At 41.6% G+C, this 24960-nt stretch overlaps 1 protein-coding gene across 6 annotated transcripts in view; it reads right to left on the bottom strand.

The window, feature by feature from the left end:
- Positions 1-9874, bottom strand: part of PRRC1 (proline rich coiled-coil 1) — a 36463-nt gene extending 26589 nt beyond the window's left edge. For 2 of the 6 annotated variants that reach the window (XM_006927571.5, XM_045058556.1), the window contains exons 1-4: positions 9735-9874; positions 4580-4702; positions 3553-3936; positions 1274-1434 (exon numbers count right to left, since the gene is read on the bottom strand). In XM_006927571.5, the coding sequence (XP_006927633.1) occupies positions 1274-1434; positions 3553-3936; positions 4580-4682 (648 nt within the window). In that variant the 5' untranslated portion in view covers positions 4683-4702; positions 9735-9874. Of the gene's footprint in view, positions 1-1273; positions 1435-3552; positions 3937-4579; positions 4706-9094; positions 9327-9527; positions 9668-9734 lie in introns of those variants that run through there. The other 4 variants (XM_045058526.1, XM_006927572.5, XM_023254758.2 and 1 more) reach the window with 4 other exon arrangements.
- Between the last annotated feature and the right edge of the window lie 15086 nt (positions 9875-24960).

Genomic DNA, 24960 nt, shown 5'->3' with positions numbered 1-24960 from the left:
GAAAAAAATTAAGTTTGACTTCTACTTCATGTAATAAAGTATCAGCAACAAAAAACTGGTGGGTATAAAAAAAATGAAACCATAAAAGAATTAGAAGAAATCACAGAAAAACATTCATGATATATTGTGGTGGTAAAAGGTCATTTTTAACATTAAAAAACAAAACAAAACATAACACTGATATGAAGAACTTCTGCAAATCTAGATTTTGTCTCAAAAAAGGATAATATAATTTAAATGTATGATAAAAATAGAGAAAACTGCAACATATGATGGCATATAATAAAACATTCTTACTACATTAGGAGCTCTTATGAATTTGTGTTCAGGGACGAAAAATCATCCCAATTCAAAAATGGGCAAAGAAAAGGACTAGAGACTTAAGAAAAAAAATACGAATGGCAAAAAAAATCACATGAAAAAAATGTTCAAATCTGTTGAAGAAATGCAAATTAAAACAAGGTATGTGTTTTGTTTATCAAATCAGAAAAAGTTGTATTTCAAATTCATAATCAGTGGTGACAAATGAAAAATGCTGGGACAGTCAGACATTCACTCTGTTCACGCTGACATTCATCAGAAATTAACCTCAACAAAACAGAGATGAGCACAAAGATCTGCCTACAAGCATGCTCATCACAGCTGTATTATAAGAATTACAATGGAGAATACTAAAGTCCGTTAGCAAAATATGGGAAATAAATGCCACGGCATGAAGGGCAAAGCAGCCATAAAGAAAATTTCTGAAGAATGTTTATGGCTTGGAAGATGTTCCTGACATGTGCTACATAAGGACAAGCGAGACACAAAATAGTGTCCACGTGTCACTACCCCATTTTGACTTTAATTTTAGAAAAGATCTATCTACGCAGATAAGCACATAAAAAAGATGGAGAGAAACTATAAAAAACTGGTCATAAGAATAAAAAGAATTTTTACTTTTCCTTATATCATTTTGTTCTTTAAAAATTATTCTAGGGGCGCCTGGGTGGCGCAGTCGGTTAAGCGTCCGACTTCAGCCAGGTCACGATCTCGCGGTCCGTGAGTTCGAGCCCCGCGTCGGGCTCTGGGCTGATGGCTCGGAGCCTGGAGCCTGTTTCCAATTCTGTGTCTCCCTCTCTCTCTGACCCTCCCCGGTTCATGCTTTGGCTCTCTCTGTCCCAAAAATAAATAAATGTTGAAAAAAAAAATTTTTTTTTAATTATTCTAATGGCCATCTAATAATTTTAGAATTAAAAAGTTCAGCCTAGTTTTTACACTAAATACCCCTTACCTTAATAAAACCCCAGAGTCCGCCAGCAGATGCTTCATCCTGACCTCTACCAACTCTGGGATCTTCTTGTTCCTCTGGAAAAGTAATGGCTGATGTGGTTCCAGGTCCCTGTGCCAGAGATGACAAACTGGCTTGCTGAGTAATGGGAGTCGGCAAAATACCTAGTAAATGGCAAAAATTTCTAATATGTGTAATTTATTTCATAAACTATTTCCTGTAAAAAGATGTATGAGATGAGTAGCTCAAAACAGCTTCAATAATGTGAATATATACTCAGGCATTTCTTTTTTTTTTTTTTTTTTTTAATTTTTTTAATGTTTATTTATTTTTGAGAGAGACAGAATGAGCCAGGGAGGGGCAGAGACAGAAGGGGGGCAGGGGGACAGAGGATGGGAAGAAGGTTCTGCAGTCAGCATGGAGACTGAGGTGGGGCTTGAACTCACAAACCGCGAGATCATAACCTGAGCCGAAGTCCGACGCTTAACGAATTGAGCCACCAAGGCACCCCTATACTCAGGCATTTCAGGACTGAGTTATGTACTCCAAGAATCACCTAAATCTTTATAAAATACAAATGAAACAAGATTCCAAAGAACAAATTTCTTTCCCTTTCTGTAGACATTTTTATGAAGTGTCCCAAAAATGGACCAAATGTATATCAAAAAGTACTTCCTATTGGCCCTATTTAGCACTTGGATGTGGGCAGCTATAATAATTCCAATCCCTTTAATGCATAAAATTAATTGATGTGAGCACCCAAGCCTATCATATAAAAGAATATGACAATAAGTACATATTCCATGTGCTCTACTTGAACTCAAAATAGAAAATTCACACATTCATGGACGTATTACACTGTACTAAAAATTCTGTTTTTAAAGGTAGATAAGCAGAAACCTTGGTAATAAAAATCACAAAAAAGTAGCTTCTTTTTGTAAAAGGAGAAGTAACAGGCAGAAGATGACAAGGCTGAAGTTTGGATACTGGTTTTCAAAAACCATTCAGGGAAGACAAAAAAGTAGGTATAACCAACTTAGAAAAGGAAAATGGCCCAACACCACAAACTTAAGGTATACATGAGCTTTTATTTGGTTCTAAATTTTTACCTGGCTAAATAAAACTATTTCCTGAACCATTCTGCCCATATAACCTTTCAAGTAAAGCTTTAAGAAACTCTAGAATTTCACCCTGGTATTTCTCTGTAGGAGAAACTGCACTTCATATACTAAACATGTACATTTTACAACATATTAACTTTAGCATTTACTAAGTTAACAATAGCTTTATTTCGATAGTTAAATGTCAATGGGGCACCTGGGTGGCTCAGTTAGTTGGGCATCCGACTTCAGCTCAGGTCATGATCTCATGGTTCGTGGGTTAGAGCCCCGCATCCAGCTCTGTGCTGGTGGCTAGGAGCCTGGAGCCTGCTTCAGATTCTGTGTCTCCCTCTCTCTCTGTCCCTCCCTGCTCATGCTCTGTGTCTCTCTCAAAGATAAATAAACATTAAAAAATATTTTTTAAAGAAAAAAAAAAGTCAAAACATGAGAACATTCCAGAGCTTAAAGGAGCTAAAAATAATGCAGCAAGAAACAACAAAGTTAAAAAAAAAAAAAAGTAACACAGAGACAGTGCTGAGGAGAAAGTGAAATGGTACAACTGCTTTGGAAAAGTCTAGCATTTTCTCAAAGCCAGCAATCCTGTGCCTAGGTATATACCCAAGAGACATGAAAACATGTCCTCATGAAAACTTGTACACCAATGTTCATAAAAGCAGTATGCATAACACCAAAAAGTAGAAACAAAACAAAGTTCATCAACTGATGAAATAAAATGTGGAAGGAATATCCATACGACAAACAGAGTACAGAAACATGCTACATATGCTAAGTGAAAGAATCCTGTCACAAAAGCCACACGCTGCATGATTCTATTTATATGAAATGTCCAAAATAGGCAAATTCGTAGAGACAGAAGGCAGATGAATGCTTCCTTCGGGCTGTGAACGTTGGGAGCAAGTCAGGAGTGACTGCTAAGAGCAATGGGGCTTCTTTTCGGGGGGGCAGGGGGGGCGGTGTGATTAAAAGGTTCTAAAACTGATGATGGCGATGGTTGCAGGACTCAGTAAAAACTCTGACAACCACTGAATTGTATATTTTAAAGGGGTGAATTATATGGTATGTAAGTTATTTCTCAATAGAACAGTTATTAAAAAACAACAACCACATACTTAAACATTACCTACAGCCATTTACTTCAAAGTATCAGTAAGAGAGGATTACCTGTGACGGGAGGTGCAGAGAACGACGGCATCAGGGGTGTCTGGGGAGCTCTTCCTGCATGTCCCCTTGTAATGTCATAAGCCGCCCCAACAGAAAACCCCGATGTGGGAGGACCAGAAGAGGGTGCAGGTAAGAGCGTGTTTGGGGCAGAAGATGGAGGAGGGAAGTGGGACAGAGGAGGGCTAGTGAAGGCGGCAGCAGGTGCTGGCGAACCCGGAGGTGGCACGGAGGCAGCAAGCGCTGGGACAGAAGGGACGGGTGAAGGTGGCACCAAGGGCGCAGAGGGCCTCACGGGAGGAAGGGGCGGCTGGGGGGTGGCATACACGTGCGGCGGCAAGGTTTGTATGGAGGACACATTGGGAGAAGAAAAGGAACCGGTTGCAGCTAAAAAAACAGGTGGGGAGGGGAAAAAAAACAGAAGACTGAAAATGTTTTCACTTGATTTTCAAAGTATCTTATCACATTTTTCTTGCAAAATCTAACACATTAACAAGCAAGCCATAACTGAGTATTTAAAATGTACAATTTGAATTACACAACAAATATGACTGAGTGCAAATGACTTTCAACTCCCTTAAGTAAAAGAGGCAGCCGTATATAATTAAGTTACAGTCCCATTCATGAGCAGATCTTTGTGTTTTCATTCATTTTGGATGTGTTTTTAATAAAATAGAGCTGTTTTTCACCACTGCTAACTTCAGCATAAAAACCTACATACTGGCTGAAAAATTTTGGCCAGAAAGTTAATCATCAAACCCACAGAACATGAGACAAAACCAATACGTGCTTCTTAGGATATTTTTATAAGAAGATGATTTAATACAGTCAGTATAAATACAAAGAACAAAACTTGACCCCAAGCAAAACAACGTTTTCTACCTGCGGGCTTAAATAAGAAAGGCTCCTTCCTTTCATCCTGGCAAAGATCACAAGAGTTGTAAATATGTAGTCTTCTAACTGACTCTGAGAAAAGTTAAGTGTCTTCACCGCCCTCCAGACACACTAGACACTCGACAGCTTCATGTACCTGAAGGAAGGGGGGTTGAAGACACAGCAGCCGCGGCTGGTCCTGCAGGATGTGGAGGAGGAGTCCCGGGCGGGGTGGTCTCTATTCCGCTCTCTTCCATCATTTTTCTTCAGTTATGGTTTACTGTAAAGATATAAAATTGTAATAAATATTACACGGTAATCAAGTGTACTTCTAGAGAATAATTTTAGAAAATAATCATCAAGAGACAGAGATCTGTCTTTGCTATTTATAATGCCATTTATTTCTACATAAAGGATCTGTCAAAACTCCTAGGAAAAGTCTGTGCTTATGTTTAATATGCACATAATATGGGACATTTTCATATACTATACTTTGTAATTAGGAAATAATTTGATGTTAACTAATTACCCCAAAACTTCAAACAGTAAATGACTAATTTTCTATCACATGAATGTATGTAAGTCTTATATCTAGATTCCAGTCACTGTTACATTTAAATTAAAAATGAATTTTTTAAGCATTAAGTATTACTCAGTATTTTTTGAGGGGGAGGGGACAGAATCTTAAGCAGGCTCACACCTAGCCTGGAGCCCGACACAGGGCTCATTCCCACTACCCGGAGATCACGACCTGAGCTGAAATCGAGAGTTGGACACTTAACCGACTGAGCCACCCAGGTGCTCCTATTATTAAATATTCTTAACATTACTTCTCTCCCCATAATGTATTATGTGGGCTATTTCTGTTAACATGAAAATAAAACTGAAATGTGCTCCATTCCCAGTATCTCTAGTTCACATCTTAAGTCATCTTTAGTAACTGTGAAATGATATGTTTCACGTACTGGAAACATTAACTTCAGCAAAAATGTTATACAGTAACTAAAGGGCAGGTCTGGGGCGCCTGGGTGGCTCAGGCAGTTAGGCTGTCCGGCTTCGGCTCCGGTCATGATCTCACGGCTTGTGAGTTTGAGCCCCACATCGGGTTCTGTGCTGACAGCTCAGAGCCTGGAGCCTCTTCAGGTTCTGTGTCTCTCTCTCTCTCTCTCTCTCTCTCTCTCTCTCTCTCTCTCTCTGCCCCTCCCCTGCTCACACTCTGTCTCTGTCTCTCAAAAATAAATAAACATTAAAAAAAAAATTTTTTTTTAAAAAGAGCAGGTCCTAAGACAATAATGAAGTACAAAATATGGGAAAACTTCCTTAAAAATGACAAATTAACAAGCTTGTCTCAAATATAAAATCAAAACTTCCAAATAAAACTTCAGAATTTGCTTTTGATGTTTCTATTCATTTAACAAATACTCAGTGAAAGTCAACTGTTTGCCAAGCACTGTACTGGTGCCTGTGGACATACAATGTATGCAGAAACAAACAGGATACATACAGTCCAGTAGGAGAGACAATAAAATAATACCACCCATGTGCAATGAACTGAATTATGTGCTCCATGGGTAAGAACACAGTCTTGAGAGGAATATGATTCTGAGTTGAAAGGGAGGAAAGACAATCACATATAAGCAGAGATCTCAAAGATATATAGAATTAAGCAAGGGAAAAGAACTAAGGAGAGCAGATTCCAGACAAAGTGAAAATAAAGGAGGTGAACAAGCCCTGTAAGGGCGGGGGAAAAGACAAGTTCAAGAAAATCCATGTGCACCGAACAGAAAAGAAGAATGAAGACTGGAGACACAGGCAACAGCCCACATTGGGGTGAACCTTATACACCAGGTCAAGGAGTTGGGGTTTTTAAGAACAGAAAATCATCGTACAGCATTCAAGCTGGAAATGAAATCTCTGTCTTCTGTTTTAACTTTTTAAAAGAAGTTTTAGAGGCACCTGGGTGGCTCCAGAGGTTAATCGGCGACTTCGGCTCGTGTCATGACCACAAGGCTTGTGGGTTCGAGCCCCACACTGGGCTCTGTGGTCACAGCTCAGAGCCTGGATCTGCTTTGAATTCTGTGTCTCCCTCTCTCTCTCTCTCTCAAAAATAAATAAGCCTTAATTTTTTTTTTTTTAATTAGATTCAAAGAAAGATGCAAAATAGACCAGAGTTCTTGGACTACCCTATACTCAGCTTCTCCAGCAAGAGCATCCTACCTAACTGCAGTACGGTGATTAAACCCAGAAAATTAACATTGGTTCAATACTAGTAACTACAGATTTTATTTGCATTTTCACCTGTGTGTATGTTTGTGTGTGTAGTTCTATGACGTTTCATCATCTGCAAAGACTCATGTAACCAACACCACAATCAGGTTACAGAACTGTTCTATTACCCTAAAGAAACTCCCTCTGAGTGTTCCTTTGTCGCATCCGCCCACTAACCATAAGCCGTGGCAACCGACTGTTCTCTATCATTTTCTCATTTCATGAAATGTTACCTAAATAGAATCATACAGCATACGTTTTTTGAGATCAGCCTTTTTTTTTTTTTTTTTTTTTTTTTTTTACTCAGCATAATGCTCTGGAGATCCATCCAAGTTGTTGGCTCTATCACTAGGTAGGTTTTTTTAACTGCTGAACAGTATTCCATTTTATAGATGTGCCACAGTTTAGCTACTGGTCTGCTCAAGGATGTATTTAAAGCTAATTCCAGCTTTTGCCAATTCGTATTTGTGTCCTAAGTATGAAAACATTCCTTTGACCACAGTATGCAGACAGGGACACGGGACAGTCAGAGTAAATGCAGAGAGACTATTAAGAAGGACAGAAGTGGTTCATATAAAACTGGTAACACTCTAGACAAGTGGCTCTCACGTGCAGGAGGAAAAGAGGATAATCCTGCCTCTCACGGTCATTTGCCAACGTCTGAAGACCTTTGTGGCTGTCAGAACTAGAGGGACTACTATCATCTAGTAGGTCAAGGCTAGAGATACCACTAAAGATCCTACAATGCACAAGACAGCCCTCACAAGAAAGAATTATCCAGCCCCAAATAGCATAAGTGCCAAAGGTGAGAAGCTCTGGCCTAGACACATGATGATACGGGAGAGAGAGGAGAGTAGGTCGACTGAAGAACTGGATACAGGGCAGTGGCAGGAAGAGGCATGACTTGCACAACTGCACAGATGTCTACACCATTCACAAAGACAGGGATACAGGAAGAGGTCAAGGTATTTGTATGACATCTTCTTTCTTGGGAAGGGGGCATTGTGCAGTGTTTAATACTGGACACGTCAAGTTTCAGCTCCTTGAAACACCCAAATAGAGACATGTGACTTGCTCTGCGGTTTCAAAGTAAGTGGGGGTGGGGATGTCTTCAGTTTACTGATAGCCTCTAAAGTCACGTTCTGGAATGAGGTTACCTAAGAGAATACCATGAAAAGAGAAGATGACCCCATCAGTCCTTGAAAAATAGTCTGGCAGAAAGAAGATGAGCTTACTGAGAAGAGGGAGACGACCAAAAAGAAGAAAACCAGGAGACCATAGTGTCCAAAAGCTAAAGAAGAGTTTCAAGGTGGGAACAGGCAGCAATATCAAATGCTGTGGAAATGCCAAATACGATGACTGATGTCTGAAAAAGTCAATGGCTTGCCCAAACTAAGATATGAACACAGTGACAGCGATTTCCATGCAGAGTGGGGCTAGAAGGCAATTTCAACCACAATGAGTAGAAGGTGAGGCAGAAATACACACTTTCAAAAAGTATGGTTGTGAACCTACAGGAAACATCTGTGTCATTAAGAAGGAACGGGGATCAGGGAGGCAAAATCCTTTCATTCAGTACCCATACACCTAAGGGCAATAACCTCGAACACAAATGGCCTTCTGGGGACTTTATCACTCCCTGCGAAAGCTACCTCGTTTTATCTCCCCATTTTCTGTTGGTCATTCAGTCTCCTACAGGTGCTGCCAAATCCTTACACTGGCTGGTGGAAGTCAGGTTTAAAGATAATCTTGATCCATAACACTAACGAATGTGTTGGCAAAATGACCTATGCAATGCAAACAATCTATAACCTGCAACAAAAGGTCAATTTTTTTCAGTCTTTAAAAGATACCGTTTAAGAAACAGCTTAATGACAATACTGGATAAATGTTGTGTGCATAAACATGAACCCTTCTAAAGAAAAGCTATCGTGACAACAGTGAAATGTCAAAGTTGATAAAGGTTTTAGCGCAGAAGTCTCAGCGTAAGAAGTATTATAGATGTATTAACATTAAAGAAAGTGATGAAAACGGCTTAGAAAAATTGAGCCCTCAGGCTTTGGCCAGACCCTCCTCTTCCAATTTGCTTCCCATCAGTTTTCTGTTAAAAAGTGAATGCCTACTTATTAGAATACAATAAAAGAAATGGAATAATGCAGCTTTGATGATAAAAGCACTAAAAGCCATTACTGATGTTCTACTAGCGCAAAAGACGGTCTCCACTAACAGACAAAACAGTGCCAAAGCAGGATGTGAGTTTTGCCTTTGCATTCTCAGTTGTGAGGCCAAAAGAAACTTCCATAAACGTTAAGTGAATGAAATAATGGCCCTACAGGAGAAAGGCTGGCATGCCAAAATGTGTCACTTTCGCGGGAATGTCCACGGTGCCTCTCAAAGTACCTACTTTGAAATGCAGAAATGGATGTATCACTGGGCCAATCTAGAAGAGGAGATTTCCTGCAAACTTGCCTAAAGACTTGGCTCCAGGGAGGAACAAAGAGACAGCAGAAGGCAAACATCCTCTGGAAAGGGGCTCGGCCCGACTGGAGAAACCTAGGGAAAACAAGCTACTTCCCAAGGGCGGGCCTGGGGTGTGCACCCCAGAGCCGAGAGAAGGCCGAAGCTGCCGAAACTCTGTTCCTGGAGGCAGCGGCCTCCCCGCAGGCTCTGCCACGTCTCCAGGCTGGGCTGGGCCGGCCTAAGGTCAGCGGGCGCCTGCCGCCGGTCCCGCTCCCACATTCAGCGCTCTGGAAGGCGGAGCCAAACGGCCAGGGGCGCCAGTCTGGGTCGGCGCCCCGGAGCGCAGGGCCGGCACAAGACCCACAACCCGCACTCACAGGGCTGAGCACGGCAGGGACTGCTGGCCTGGCGAAGCACGCTCGCACAGCTTACGCCCGGACTCCACGACAGCAGGGCTCCGACGCGACCCTAACCATCTCCGGGCGCCGGCCGGCCCGCCCACCCGGCAGGGACTGCGCCCGTAGGCGCCCGCATCCCATCCCGCCGCCCGCAAGCACCCGCGTCGCTGCCAGGCTGACGCTCACCTGGGGGGGGGCCCGACAGAGCGTCTGCGTGGCAGTTGAAAAGCGCGGGACGTGGAGTTCGGGGTGCTAAGAGTAAAGCTCGGAGAAGACCACGAAGACGCCGGCAGAAGCTCAGCGCCGCGCGTCCCCGCCTCCAAGATGGCCACCGGAGGCGCACGCCCCTGCGGCTGCCACGTCGACCGCGCGTCGCCCCGCCCCGTCCGCTGGGAGCCCGGTCTCTCCTCGCCCCGCCCCGCCCCCCGCCCGCCCAGCCGAAGGACGCTAGTCAAACCCGTCCGAGTACCTCCCACCTAAGGTGCCGCTGCCGGCGGGGTCTCGGCGCATTCCCCCCAGAAACGTTCTTCTGTAGCACGGTCATGCTTTCCACTCCACATCCCCGCACCCGAGAACGGCACCCCCGTTACCAGGTGTAGCTCCCTTTATCCTGTGCCGTGGCTGCCCACGGGATGGAGATGAGCCAGCCAAGGTCGTCTAGTCCAGCCCCCACCTGCAAGCAGGACCCCGCTTCACAAACGGGGGACTTGCATATTTACAAAGATTTCCAGATAACAGCAGTGGCTTGCATCCTGAGAAAGAGACAGTGGGCGGGTAAAAGGTAGCAGCTACTGTTACATTTTCCTCAACCACAGTACGTGTACATTATTTTTTCTTTTTAATTGACAAACCAAACACAAAGATTATCAACCTTCTTAACTTTATGTGCTTCACTTAAAACAATACTTGAAACAGTTTTGGCTCCATAATGTACATTAAATAAATAAGCGAATGGCGTGCAATGGAGGAAAATAAGGGATTTGAAATCACAAGTCTGGGTTTGGGGCTGAGACTACCCTAATGCCAGTGGTGCAGCTATGTCCTTGTACAGGTCGCTCAGCCTCTTCCCGTCTCCCTATTTCCATCTGTAAGCTGAGAATAGTATCATAGCTGAGAATAGTATCATCTGTCATCTCTAAGTCAGGCAGGTAACAGTCCAAATGAGATGTATGAAAGCACTTCTTAAACTGTGTCGTGTTAAACACATGAATATTTGTTTTTGCTGTTTCCAGATTCCTTTAGGAACCTATAGATTTCACATTAATAGATCTCTTGGACTTGACAGTCATGAGCACTCTAACATGCCTCACTAAAAAGTTAATGGTATTTAACTATGCCCAAACTTTAGATCATGCCTTGCCACTACAATGGGTTGTTCCTTTTGGTGGTGACTCTTGTCCTGCCCATAGAGAATGGGTGTAAGTAGGTATCCAGGTTACTCTTCCAAAAGTACTGTTTGGGGTGGGGCTGAAAGTAGTTACCATCTCCAACCTGTTTGGCTGAAACCCTTAACAGCTATAAGGTTTGTTGGCTTCTTCATTCATTCAACAAATATTCATTACTGGCTGCAATGTACTGCACATGAATGCTAGAAATATAGAATGAACAAGACAGACAAGGTCCTGACACTTCATTTTCACAGCAGACAGAGACTATGAACAGGAAAATACACTGTAATGAGCACTTTGAAGAAAATCAATAAACCAGTAAGTTACAGACAGTAATTGGTCACTTTGGATAGGGTGAATGAGCAAGGCTTCTCTGAGGAGGTTTGAACAGAGACCTGTAAGGAAGCAGGCCTGTGGTTGTCTGGATGGAAGGAAGGGCACACAAAGGCTCTAAGAGAGGGTGCTTAGCACCTTTCCAGAACAACAAGGAAACTGGGACTGGGGGGTAAGAAATGAGGTCAGAGAGATAGGAGGGCTAGATCATATCTAGGCTTGCAGGCCCTGTAAAGACTTTTGGGTTCTATTACGAGAGAAATGAGGAGTGGAAGGTTTTGAGCACAGGACTCAGAAGATTTGACTTCAGGGTGAAATCACTCTCTGATTGCTGTCATTGTAGGGACACAAGGACTAACATGGGGTTGCCAATAATAGCACGTGAGTTGACCTGTATCTCTAATTGGGCAGGAAGAGGTGATACTTGGTCTAGGTATATTTTGAAGGTTGATTACCGATGGATTGAATGTGAGCTGTTACCAGTTTCCTGGGACTGCCCAACAAATCACCACAACTGGTTAGATAAACAACAAACGTTTTTTTCTCTTCCAGTTCTAGAGGCCAGAAGTCCAAACTCAAGGGTCAGCAGGGATTCTCCAAAGGCTCCTGGAGAGAATCCTTCCATGTGTGTCTAGCTTCTGCTGGATCCAGATGCTCCTTGACTTGTACCAGTGCAACGTCCATCTCTACTTACCATTGTATGTCCTTCTCCCTAGTGTCTCTGTGCCTCAAACCTCCCTCTGCCTTTCCTTAAGCATACCTACCATTGCACTGAGGGCCCATCCTAAATCCACAGTGATCTCATCTCTATATCCTTAGGGGTCTACACCCAATTCCCAAATAAGCTCCCATTCACAAGTTCCCAGTAGACATATCTTTTGGGGAGGCCACTATTCAGCTCACTACATGGGCCATGACAGACAGGAATCAACCGAGTAAGATTATGACCTCGAATTGCATTTAAAACATTTTATGTTTTACTTTCCACTTTCCATTGAAACTTCAAAAGAATGTGTGGCAGGTAAGATTACTGTTCTAACATTAGGAGAAGACTTTGAAAATTGTGTGTAGAACTGGAATTGAAACCCAGAATTCTTTACCCCAACTGCAGGCCTGCTTTTGGGTGGTAATAAAATGTGTTCCTAGATAGAGGGCAATGAGGGGCATTGACAGAAAATTGCTGCCTAATGACACAGAAAAGATCTGCTTAGTTTGTTTAGTTATTACTAACAGATCTCACCAAGTTTTTTCCTTCTGGGAAGTCTCTCATAAATAAGAAAGTCCAGAGGCGCCTGGGTGGCTCAGTAGGTTAAGCGTCGGACTTCAGCTCAGGTCATGATCTCACTGTTGGTGGGTTCCAGTCCTATGTCAAGCTCTGCACTGACAGCTCAGAGCCTGGAGCCTGCTTCGGATTCTGTGTCTCCCTCTCTCTCTGCCACTCCCCAACTCACACTCTGTCTCTGTCTCTTGAAAATAAATAAATGTTAAAAAAATTTTTTTTTTAAATAAGAGAGTTCATTTTTCAGCCATAATGAGAGATACCATGTTAGAGTGGAAATTTGATTTTATCACCCCCAGGCAAACGGAACTATTTCCCACACGAGTTGAAGTTTTTTAGCTCACTACAGAGTCTACACTTAAATATGCTTAAAATAGTCTATAAAATGTGTAATATTCATATGGATATTAAAGCATGTAGTTTGGTTTTATTTTTTTATCATTTATTATTTTTGAGAGACAGAAAGAGTGCAAGCAGGGGAGGGGCAGAGAGAGAGAGAGAGAGAGAGAGAAAGTCAATGCAGCCTCCAGGCTCTGAGCTGTCAGCACAGAGCCTGACATGGGGCTCAAACCCACGAACTGTGAGATCATGACCTGAGCCAAAGTCTGATGCTTACCTGACTGAGCCACCCAGGTGCCTCTAAAGCCTGTATTTTGAGGTAGGAAGGAGAAGAGGCTGGAACTCTGGGCATCTGCAGCATGACCAGGAATAAAGGCAGAACTGAACCTGGTCAGAGATACCATGGGCTGGGCTGAGAAAATGCTCCACGAGGTCCATATACACAAAAGACACATTAGCAGATACATCAAGGCTACCAGCCAACACATAGGGACCAGGGGCCCACAGCCAGGCAAACAGGATCTAGAAGTTTCCTAGGAAGGAGAAGTATTGATCCAAACATTGCATGGGAAATGCTTGTACTGAACGATTATGCATGGTTGCTCTGGAATTCAAGTTTAGGAGTTAAGCAAGGTATGACTTAGAGTCCGCAAGGCAACGTGGTATAGATTGAGACACAGTTCTTGGTATAGACAACCTGGATTTGAATCCTTGCTCCAGCACCTGCTATGCCAACAACTAGCCCTGGGCATGTCACTTAAGCCCTGCCTGGATTTCTTCACCCATGAAATGAGAATATATTAATACCTACCTCATAGTTTTTTGCTTGAAGAAAAAACGTGTTGAGCGCTGGTGTGAACAGCACCTGGCATAACATTGTCTAGGTAAGTGTTACCTCTTACTCTTGAACTTTGAAATTGTCTAAATAGTCCTCTGATGATGACTTTTAAATCAAAAAGAAGTTTACTTAGATGAGCCTGAGTTGTAATTTCCAATTTTTTTTTTTGCTTGTTTGCCATCAATGAAAAATTTCCTTTAGTTATAAATAGGGTGGCCCTGCCTCTCAATTTGCCCAGAACTCTCCCAGTTTAGGACTACTGTCCTGGTATAATTATGAAAAGTTCCCACCTTTTATTCTCAAAAATGTTCCAGTTTGGACAATATGTCTTATACTCATTCTAGCTACAGAGATATTAAGAAATTAATCTTCTTTCCAAAAAAAAAGTTATTCTTCTTACACATGAGTTATAGTGTGAAAATTTCAATACCTGCCTCTCAACCACACACATGTAAGAATCCATTTCCATTTGCTACAAAGAAGAACTTATCTTTTATATATATATTATATATATATATTATATATATTATATATATATTATGTATATAATATATATATAATATATATATAAAAGATAAGTTCTTCTTTGTGTGTGTGTGTATATATATATATATATATATATATATATATATATATATATGTTATGAAACATTCTTGGGCACCTGGGTGGTTCAGTCAGTTAAGGGTCTGACTTATGATTTTGACTCAGGTCATAATGTCACAGTTGGTGAGATCCAGCCTGGGTCAGGCTTTGTGCTGGCAGCATGGAGCCTGCTTGGGATTCTCTCTCTCCCTCTCTCTCTGCCCCTCCCCAACTCGTGTCCATCCCCTCTCTCTCTCCCTCCCTCCCTCCTTCTCTCTCTCTCTCTCTCTCTCTCTCAAAATAAGTAAATAAACTTAAAAAAATCTATGATTCTCCACTGCCTGAATGATAAAATCTTAAATTTACCCTCACTTTCTAGACCCTTTCCTCTTCCCGAATCTTCCTTCATAATCCCTAGCCATCAGCTGCATAGATCAGCCCCCTCTAGAAACCATCTGCCTTTGCTTCTATCAGTCCCTCTACCTGAAATGCTTTTTTTCTCTTTCCATCTTCTGCTAATAGGTATGCCTCATTTTTTAAGGATGTGATCAAAGTTTACTTCCATCATAAAACATTTCACATTGCATCTTTGTTGGTTGTACATGTCTACAGTCCCTGTTTGCTTATGAGCTGCTTGACAGCAATAACTTTGCTTTTAGAATCTCAATACATTCAAATTTTCACTCTATGAACATTTTATTGAATTGATTTGAATTTCTGATGAAGACAGAAGTGTAGTATACACATTGCAAGAAGTCCTCATAATCCTTTTACTCCCCTAGATATGATTTCACTAAAAATAATCTTGTAGGAAATAGAACAAATATGCCTTTCTGGCAACTTTGAAATTTTACTTTGAAAAAGAAACCATGCAACCCGAGTGAGTTCTCTGGCCAAAGAAAAACTGTTAAGATGCAATAACATATTACAAAGTATTTACATTTTTTTTCTAGAATTTCATGTTTTTGCAAAGTCAAAAGTTTGCATAACTTCAACCAGCAGCTCCCAGTGCAAAGTAACTCCTAAATATTCATATCTTGTAGTAGTGCTTCTCAAAGTCTTTGAATTCAGTTTTTGCCTCTAGGCGTTTGTATCACAGTTTAGGAAAAGAGTAGGAAACATAACACAAATGTTCTTACAAGCATCTTCATTTTCAAGGAACGTTTAAAGCTCACAAGTTGCACCCATTGTGTTGGCAATTCAGCATGTCTCTAAGGCTTAGAATTGAAATTTGAGGAAGAGAGCCTAGGAGATGAATAGATCCAAACCATATAATTCACGTATAAACCCAACTGCATGTGAACAGCCACTCAGTGTCCTCCCCACTGTGGTCTCATAGAACCGCTTCTGAGCGGGTCATCTAGGTAAGATGGAACACACAATGGATACGGAATCTAGTGCAATCACTAAGTAGCAATGCACCTCTGGGGTTATCGCCTCAGAGCTTTAATTTCCTCCCTTGACAAATGAAGGCTAGTTAAGGGATTTCTGCAGTGATGTTAATTATGGTTGGCTTCCTAATGAGACAAGAAAAGGAAATGCTAACACATTTTTACATACCAGCACAGATGGAAAATCCTAGATGAAATCTTAGAACATGGAATTGAGGACTGAGTGGGCATAAGGATGATAATACATTATGATTAAGGGGGTATTTTTTGCCCCAGGAATAGATGGGTTGTTCCGTTTCAGAAAAATGTTTCATCTGATAGAGGGCATCTACAGAATAACATGGCAAATATCATACTTAACGACAAGATATTAGAAGCATTTCACTTAGTAGCAATGTAAAAGGAGACACAACTTTGTAACATAAAATGAAGGAAATAAAAACTACTCTTATTTGAAGTAAAAATTCATGTTGAAATGATCCAGCACTCAGTTCTTGGGTCTCTTTTCCCAAACTTTTGTGGACTCCCCCAGGCCATTGCTTTCAACATTTATATTCTAATGATGCCCACATTTATATAGCTAACCATAACATCACTTGTAAACTCTACACCTCTTCAATAGCATTACTTTGATGTCTAGTCAGGAGACTAATTAAAATTCTTAATGTTTAAAAAAACAAACAAAACAGGGGCACCTGGGTGGCTCAGTAGGTTGGACATCTGACTTCGGCTCAGGTCATGATTTCATGGTTCGTGAGCTCAAGTCCTATGTCGGGCTCTGTGCTGACAGCTCAGAGCCTGGAGCCTGCTTTGGATTCTGTGTCTCCCTCTCTCTCTGCCCCTCCCCCGCTGATGCTCCATCTCTCTCTCTCTCTCTCTCTCTCTCTCTCTCTCTCTCTCTCTCTCTCAAAAATAAATAAACATTAAAAAAATTAAACAAAACAAAACCCTGTTCCATTTGTGTTTCCCTGGTTAACAAATGGAATCTCTGGTTTTCCAATTGCTCTGGTAAAAAAAAAAAAAAAAACAAAAACAATGAAAAAACAAAAAAACAAAACAAAACAAAAAACTACCTTGGATCACAGTCAATATCCACAGTGATAAGTCACGTTGATAGACTCTGCCCTTCACAGGCTGTGAGGAAAAAGGCACTTTCCTCCCCCCCCTCCCCCCACCATAATCCTGGTTTAGTCCTGGGAACAAAGATGAATTCTACATATCTAACTAGTATTCCTCCAAACTGGCAATGTCATCCCAAGTAAGGAAAGTCTGAAAAACTGTTGCAGCCAAGAAGAGCCTAAGGAGACAAGGCTACGGAACACAATGTGGTCTGAACGCAAACCCCACCCAATAAGAACAAGAAAAGGTTCTTTATTCAGACTTTCTCTGACTTTCTCTGGCTGGTCCTAAATTGGAAGCTGTCAATTATTAATCGAACCCTGGCCACGTGGGGCTGAATGCGACAAGGTTTGCTGTCTGGCTTCCTCGACAGCTAGCTGAGGGGTCAGAAGTCTATTCTTATATATGGTCTGGCCATTCAATCTCTGTACGTTCAATCTCTCAGTGGTATCCTGGTTAAGATCCTCGACCTGAAAGGAACATGACGTAAAAACTAAGGAAATCCGGATGCGAGTATGGGCTTTAGTTACTAATAGAACAACAGTGGTTCATTCATCGTAACAAAGGTACCATACTAACGCAAGGTGTTAATAGAGGAAACAAGGTGTGGGGTGTAAGGGAACTCTGTACTATCTTCTCAATCTTTCTGTGACTCTAGGCGTGCTTGAGTGGCTCAGTCGGTTAAGCATCCAGCTCCTGCTTTCTGCTCAGGTCATGATCTCGTGATTTGGGAGTTCATGGGGTGCCCGCATGGGGCACACTCTGACAGCAAGGAGCCTGCTTGGGATCCCCCCCCCCCCCCCGCCTATCCTTTAAATAAATAAACTTTAAAAAAAATATTAAAAAATCTTTCTGTGGCGGCGCCTGGGTGGCTGAGTTGGTTATATGTCTAACTTCGGCTCAGGTCATGATCTCACAGTTTGTGGGTTCAGGCACTGAGTCGGGCTCTGTGTTAGCAGCTCAGAGCCTGGAGCCTGCTTCAGATTCTGTCTCTCTCTCTTTGCTCCTCCCCTGCTCTCTCTGATTCTCTCTCTCTCAAAAATTAAAAAAAAAAAAATTAAAAATTAAAAAAAAAATCTGTGAATCTAAAATTGTTGGGAAATATAAAGTATATTTTTAAAAACACCACCACGTTAGAAAAATCCTGGACCCCTTGCTATCTTTCACCCTCCACATCCAGTCCTCTAACACGTCCTTAGACAGGACTTGACCACAGCTCGTCCACTCTGCTGCTGTCACGTTGGCCCCGACTTTGTCATCTCACACTTGGAAGTCTTCACCAGCACCCTGAGGGCCCCCCTGCTCCTGCTCCTGCCTCTACAGAACTTTTCCACAGACCTCTGTGTCAGACCTGCAGGATACAGCCCCCGACACCTGTCTGCCTCGCTGTTTCCACAGGGACCTCGGTGCTGTTTCTCGAGTGCATCCACCCACTCACACCTTGGGCTGTTTGCATCTGCTGCCTCTTCCTGAACACTGGTTGACTTCCTCATGTCATTTGAGACCCAGAGAGGCCTTTGCTCAACCCTCGCTTTCTTTTTCTTCCTAACACTTAGCACGTTCTGACATTACCCTATAAACGGTGATATTTCTTTGCTTCCAGTAATGTCCTGCATTATAAATGCAAATATCGGGGCACCTGGGTGGCTCAGTCAGTTAAGCATCAGACCTCAGCTCAGGTCAGGATCTCACAGTGCGTGGGTTCAAGGCCCATGTTGGGCTCGGTGCTGACAGCTCAGAGCCTGGAGCCTGCTTCGGATTCTGTGTCTCCCTCTTTCTCTGCCCCTCCCTTGCTTGTGCTCTAAATAAATAAATACATACATAAATAAATAAACTTAAAAAAATTTTAAATATATATATATATATATATATGAACTCAAGAACAACTTTCTGTTTTGTTCACTGCTGTCTCCTCAGTGCTACTCTCAAACATCTGTGAAATGAATGAATAGATAAGCGAATGTACTGAGGGCCAGGAAGCTAATGCTGCAGAATGCTCTCATCATTCTTTTCTAAAATCTCATGATTTTGATTCCATCAAATTAAGAAAACAATTTTAATTACTTTTTTCTTTTTTTTGATGTTTATTCTTTTTTGAGACAGAGCAGGGTAGGGGCAGAGAGAGAGGGAGAGAGAGAATCCCAAGCAGACTCCATGCCCTCAGCGCAGAGCCCAATGCAGGGCTCAAACTCACGAAGTGTGAGATCATGACCTGAGACCCGGCTGCCTCACTGACTGAGCCACCCAGGCTCCCCAAATTAAAAATATTTTTGCAGAGATCAAGTTCTTTGTTTGCTTCATGCACATAAAACACATTTTGTTTAGTGTGGGTCCATTCAATGTGGCCTCAGAAATGTGATCCGTGAAGGCAGTTCAGGAAGATTCCTGACATAATCTGTGAGCGTAGGCCTGTGACATCGCCCACAGCTTAACTTTGTAGATGTCACAATTTCTGGAAACATTTCCAAGTATTCACTCAAGCAATGTTTACTGACTGAAACACTACGCTGGAAGCCACGGGCCAGAAATAACATGAACTAATTCCTGCCCTACAAGAGATCCCAATCAGTAGGAAAGATATGCGCCCCAAACACAAAAAGACAAGGAGGAAGACTGAGGGTCTTCTAACAACTACACGCACAATGCCAGGGAGAACATAAACTTTGGGACAATAACTTCACAGCGCTGTGGAAAACACCTTACCTTGTTCATACAGCTTTTGCAGCTGGCTACGAGGAGATAGACCTTGGTGGTTTTGTTCCTCAGACTTTCACACACCATTACTTTTATGGAATAGGCCATTCCTTTTTGAGAGCCGCTCTTCCCTTGGATCTATGATGCTGCACTAATTGTTTCTCCTACTCCCTCTGACTACTTCTGTCTTACTAAATTTACTATTTTCTTTCAGTCCTGCTGTCTTCTCATTTGAGAAATACCTATTTCACATGGAGATCCTGCACTGGAGTCATTGAACAAAGGTTTAAACTCCGGCTCAGTCACATTTTGTTCCTGCTGTCGCCAGACACACACTCATGAGAGCCAAGAGAGGAACGTGTCTCACACTCCTTCTGTTGAGACGGGCAGGAAGCAGCACACAGTTGACAAATCTTCACTCTCCAGCTCAAAAGAGTCAATGCGTACCACCCCCCCCCCCAGGGCCCTCATGCCCTCATCTTCCTCTCCAGACGCTCCCCCATCAAAGCATCTCACTTTTCAAGACTGCCAGGCCCGTGTGTACATTCCCTACTTATAGACAAGGCGAAGAGTCTACTCTGAGAGCTTTAACAGAAACCCTCAGTTCTGCATGTCTGTCTCTAATTCGTCTCTACAACATTGAACCACCTAGAAAGCTCACCACCTTCTCATGCTCAACCAGGTAAGAGAGAAACTCGTCATCTTATCCATGTAACTACTTAAAAATTTTGCCTTTTCAATTTCATTGAAACTGAATTGAATGATATCACTATTATCCAGTACTTAGAAATGTGGTCGCTCTCCCTCCTCCACCAACCATATTCATCAAGCCCCAGACGTGTTAAAGCTTTTTATTGCCTCATAGACCATGGTGAAGCTCTGTGGGTCCATAGGAATGTAGGGAGATTTCCAAGTGAGCCATGATGAAGCTGGGGCTAAGATTGTAGCAGGGGGCATGGCGAGCATGGGCTCAAATAATGACCCTGCCTAACTCTGCAGTTTGCTGTTTCCAGACACTGGATCCTGCAAGCACAGGTCTTGCTTGTTTGGTAAGCACAAATCCAGATTTCTGTTTTACATGCTAAGCACTTTTTAAAAGTTTTATTTGATTTGGTATTTTTTTTTTCATAGACAACATATGGACACAGTGCAAAAATAAAAGATACAGAAAGGTGTGTCATGACAAGTTGCTCTCAGAAGCCTGTTGTCCAACCTCATAGTCCCACTGCTCTGTATCTCAGAGGCATATATATATGCATATGCTTTCTCTTGTATTTTTTACACAACTGGAAATATGCCAGATATACTACATTATACCTTAGTGCTCAGGGTGTGTGTGTATAAAATACCACTCTATGTACACACACATGCACTCGCACACACATGCATATATCTTGGAGCTCAATCTCTATCACTGTATTTACAGCTACTTCATTTAAAAGAGCTACAGATGCTTCCATTAAATGGATTACATTGTCAGTAATTTCTTTAACTTGCACCAATTCCTGAACATAGTTGATTCTAATATTTTGCTGATACCAGCAAATCTGTATTGATTCTACTTAGATACATGTCATTTTACACACATCCAAGCATAACTGTTGAATGAATTCTCCTAAGTAGAACTACTTGATCAAATGGCATTTCTATGTGGAATTTTGATACATACTTCCAAATTGCTCTGCATTGAGACTGTGTTAGTTTCTACTCCCACCAGTTAAGTAGGAGCTAGCTTTTCTCCTTCTTCTCCAAATGTAGTGTTTTATCAGATGTTTGACTGCTGATTTGCAAATGGAAAATATATCCCTTTGCATTTATCTTAAGAAGACTGAGGCTGAACATTGTATGTAATTAAGAGTCCTTTGTATTTCTTTTGAAGCGGTCTCTATCTTCTGTCATATTGTTGATTTTTAAAAATAGTTTATAGGAGGTTTTTATGCAATAAAAATTGTCCTATTTATGCAATACCCATTGCAAATGTTTTGCCTTCTTCGTAGTTTGGATTTTGACTTTGTGGGGTGTGTGTGTGTGTGTGTGTGTGTGTGTGTGTGTGTGTGTTGCCATATAGAAAGGACTGTAGAAAGAGTCAGAGTTATTAACTTTTAACAACCAGTTCATCTATGTTAAAATAAAACTCAGATGACATTTTCATTGGAAGCCTATTATATAAATAGAGTTAGAGAAAATTGACATTTTTATAGTGCTTTGTCTTTCTATCCATCAGTCTTTTATATGTCCCAGCAGTGTTTGATTTTTTTTTTTTTTACAAAATACAAAACTTTAGTATTTCTTAACCTTTTCTTGGGTATTTTATCATTTTTCTTGCCATTGTCAATACAGTCTTTTCTTCTACTGCATTTTCTAATTGATTATTACTTCTGTATAGGAAGGCTATTTATTTAATAACATCAATTTTGTAACGATTCACTTTACAGAACTGGCTTACTTCCAATAGCCAATGAAGTGATTTGCTTTTATTTACTCACCCTTTATCATATTTGCACTTATTTATTTCTATCATCTAATTTTCTTAAGTGGACCAAGATTTTGCTTGTGTCCTACAGGATGGTCCATTAACTCCAATATTTTATGGGTGCGTGAAAATAATGTGAAGGCATGAAAACTTCATTCCATGCAAAGCAATTATACCTATGACTTTCATTATGCATATGTTCCACCCGACAAACATTTTTTCTTCACCAGCTATGTCATGAACTGAGATGCGGGAATTGAAATCTCCTATTTCCTCTTAGGTTTCCTGTAATTTTTGCTTTAATTATGCTGCCACAAGGTTATTTGATTCATAGGTATCCATAACAGTGAGATCATCAAAGTGGATATACCCTTTATTATCTTCTTCACATTTGCCTGACAGGCCTTCACTCATGATCCTTTGCTTTTCAGTTTTTAGGAGCTATTTTATTTTAGGTATATCTCTTGAATTGGGAAATAAAATTACATTTTGCTTTATGATTAAAACTTTTATTTCTGTCTTTCAATGAGGAGTTACTCAACCTACTTTTATTTATACGACACGTATGTTTAGTTTTTATCTGACATGTTTTTTGTTACATTTTTTCTTTTTTATAGTATTTTGTTATGTTTTCTATAACGTATGTGTGTGTGTATTGTCTGATCATTTAGAAAGTTCATGTTTTTGTTCTGATGTTTATCTTTGTAATTACTACTTTATGCAATAGATTTGACCCCCTCTAAAGTATCTATGGAAGATGAAACCAGGAAATGCCCATGGCCTTTCCTTACTGCTACCCACCCACTTTAGCTGATTACCTATTTTTGGTAGTATCTACCCTTATGTTTTGTTTTTTTTTTAATTTTTTTTTCAACGTTTTTATTTATTTTTGGGACAGAGAGAGACAGAGCATGAACGGGGTAGGGGCAGAGAGAGAGGGAGACACAGAATCGGAAACAGGCTCCAGGCTCCGAGCCTTCCGCCCAGAGCCTGACACGGGGCTCGAACTCACGGACCGCGAGATCGTGACCCGGCTGAAGTCGGACGCTTAACCGACTGCACCACCCAGGCGCCCCTACCCTTATGTTTTTAAATCAAACACCTGTGTTACTGGATTTACTGGTTTAATACAATTCCCAAGAGTCTTCTTCATCTACCAGGCCATATCTCCAACCTTAACCCTTACCTCATCTGAGGGGCAAAACCAGAGACTAGGACAAGCCAGAAACCCAGTCCCTGCAGCAGAAAATCTGACAGGGCATATGCAGACATCAGTAGCTATTGGCAATTCTGAGATCTTATAGTTTCAGAAATCTGGAGAAAGAGGAGCAAGGAGACATTAAGGAAAGCAATACTTTCAGTTAGGTTTGGAGAAGCAAATAAAAGGAACTTTGCTTTTGAGACAATTCATGAAAGCCAAGTACTTTAGAACGTTTGTAGAGTTGGAGTCTGTGAAGGGGGTCAGTGCAGTCAAGTTCATGTTCTGTACATGGGGTTTTGGCTGCTACCATAAACAGAAGAGAGGACACCTCTTGGTATAAAGCCTAATAGTGCACCTGAAGATTAGCAGGTAAAATGGGTTTTGCTTCTTTGTAATGGCAAAGGGTGATCTTGCTAGATCAACTCCTGCAACGACAACTAAACTTTTGATGGTGCATTTCTCCTGGCAAGTTCTTGCCCCATCCTGTCCTCTAACATGACTATCAAGTTCTAATACACACAAAGAAAAGGAAGGCTAGTGGGGGCACCTGAGTGGCTCAGTTGGTTACGCTGACTTCGGCTCAGGTGATGATCTCACAGTTTGTGGGTTTGAGCCCTGCATGGGGCTGTGAGCTGAAAGAGAAGGGCCTGCTTTGGATCCTCTGTCTCACTCTCTCTCTTCGCACCGTCCCCACTCTCTCTCTCTCTCAAAAATAAATAAACGTTTTTAAAAAGAAGAAGAAAAAAAGAAAAGGAAAGCTAGAAAAGTTACTAAATGTGGAGTGCCTGGGGCACCTGTGTGGCTCAGTCAGCAAGGCACAGTCTGACTTTGGCTCAGGTCATGATCTCATGATTTGTGGATTCAAGCCCTGCATCTGGCTCTGTGCTGACAGCTCAGAGCCTGAAGCCTGCTTCAGACTCTGTGTCTCCCTCTCTCTCTGCCCCACCTGTGCTCGTGCACGCTCTCATTCTCTCTCTCTCTCTCTCTCAAAAATAAAGAAACCTTAAAAAAAAACCTTTTCTAATAAAACATAAATAAAAAAATAAATGTGGAGTGCCAATGGTGTACCAGGCTTTCTCTGGAGTTTTCCTGTGTTAGCTCAATCAAACCCCAAATAATTCTACAACGTAATGATATGATGTTCATATTCTCATGAGAAAATTTAGAAGCCAAAGCCCACACAAATGCCAAATGGGAGGATTAAACTCTGTGTCAGATTTCGAAACTCTCTCTCTTTTCCTTTTTAATTAATACTCCATATTTTAGAGCAGTTTTAAGTTTACAGTAAAATTGAGTGAAAAGTACAGTTCCCATATACTGCTCCCCAACCAAAGCTTCTCACATATTAACTAACGTCCTGCATTAATGTAATATATCCATTACAGTGATGAACCAATATTGAAGATACAGTTTCACTGCGCTGAAGTTTCCCAATATTCCACCCGTTCACCCATCACCCTGAACCCCTGGCACCACTCATCTTTTTTTTTTTTTTTTTAAGTTTTTAATGTTTATTGTTGAGAGAGACAGAGAGACAGAGCACGAGCAGGGGAGAGACAGAGAGAGAAAGACAAAGAATCCGAAGAAGGCTCCAGGCTCTGAGCTGTCAGCACAGAGCCTGATGCGGGGCTTGAACTCTCGAACTGTGAGGTCATGACCTGAGCCAGAGCCAGACATTTAACCGACTGACCCACTCAGGCACGCCACTACTCGTCTTTTTAATGTCTCCATAGTTTTGCCTTTTCCAAAATTTCATATAGTCATGCAGTATTTA

The sequence above is a fragment of the Felis catus genome, chromosome A1, assembly GCF_018350175.1.
Source record: "Felis catus isolate Fca126 chromosome A1, F.catus_Fca126_mat1.0, whole genome shotgun sequence".
In the NCBI taxonomy this organism is placed as follows: domain Eukaryota; kingdom Metazoa; phylum Chordata; class Mammalia; order Carnivora; family Felidae; genus Felis; species Felis catus.
This window is presented reverse-complemented; position numbering and strand designations above follow the sequence as displayed.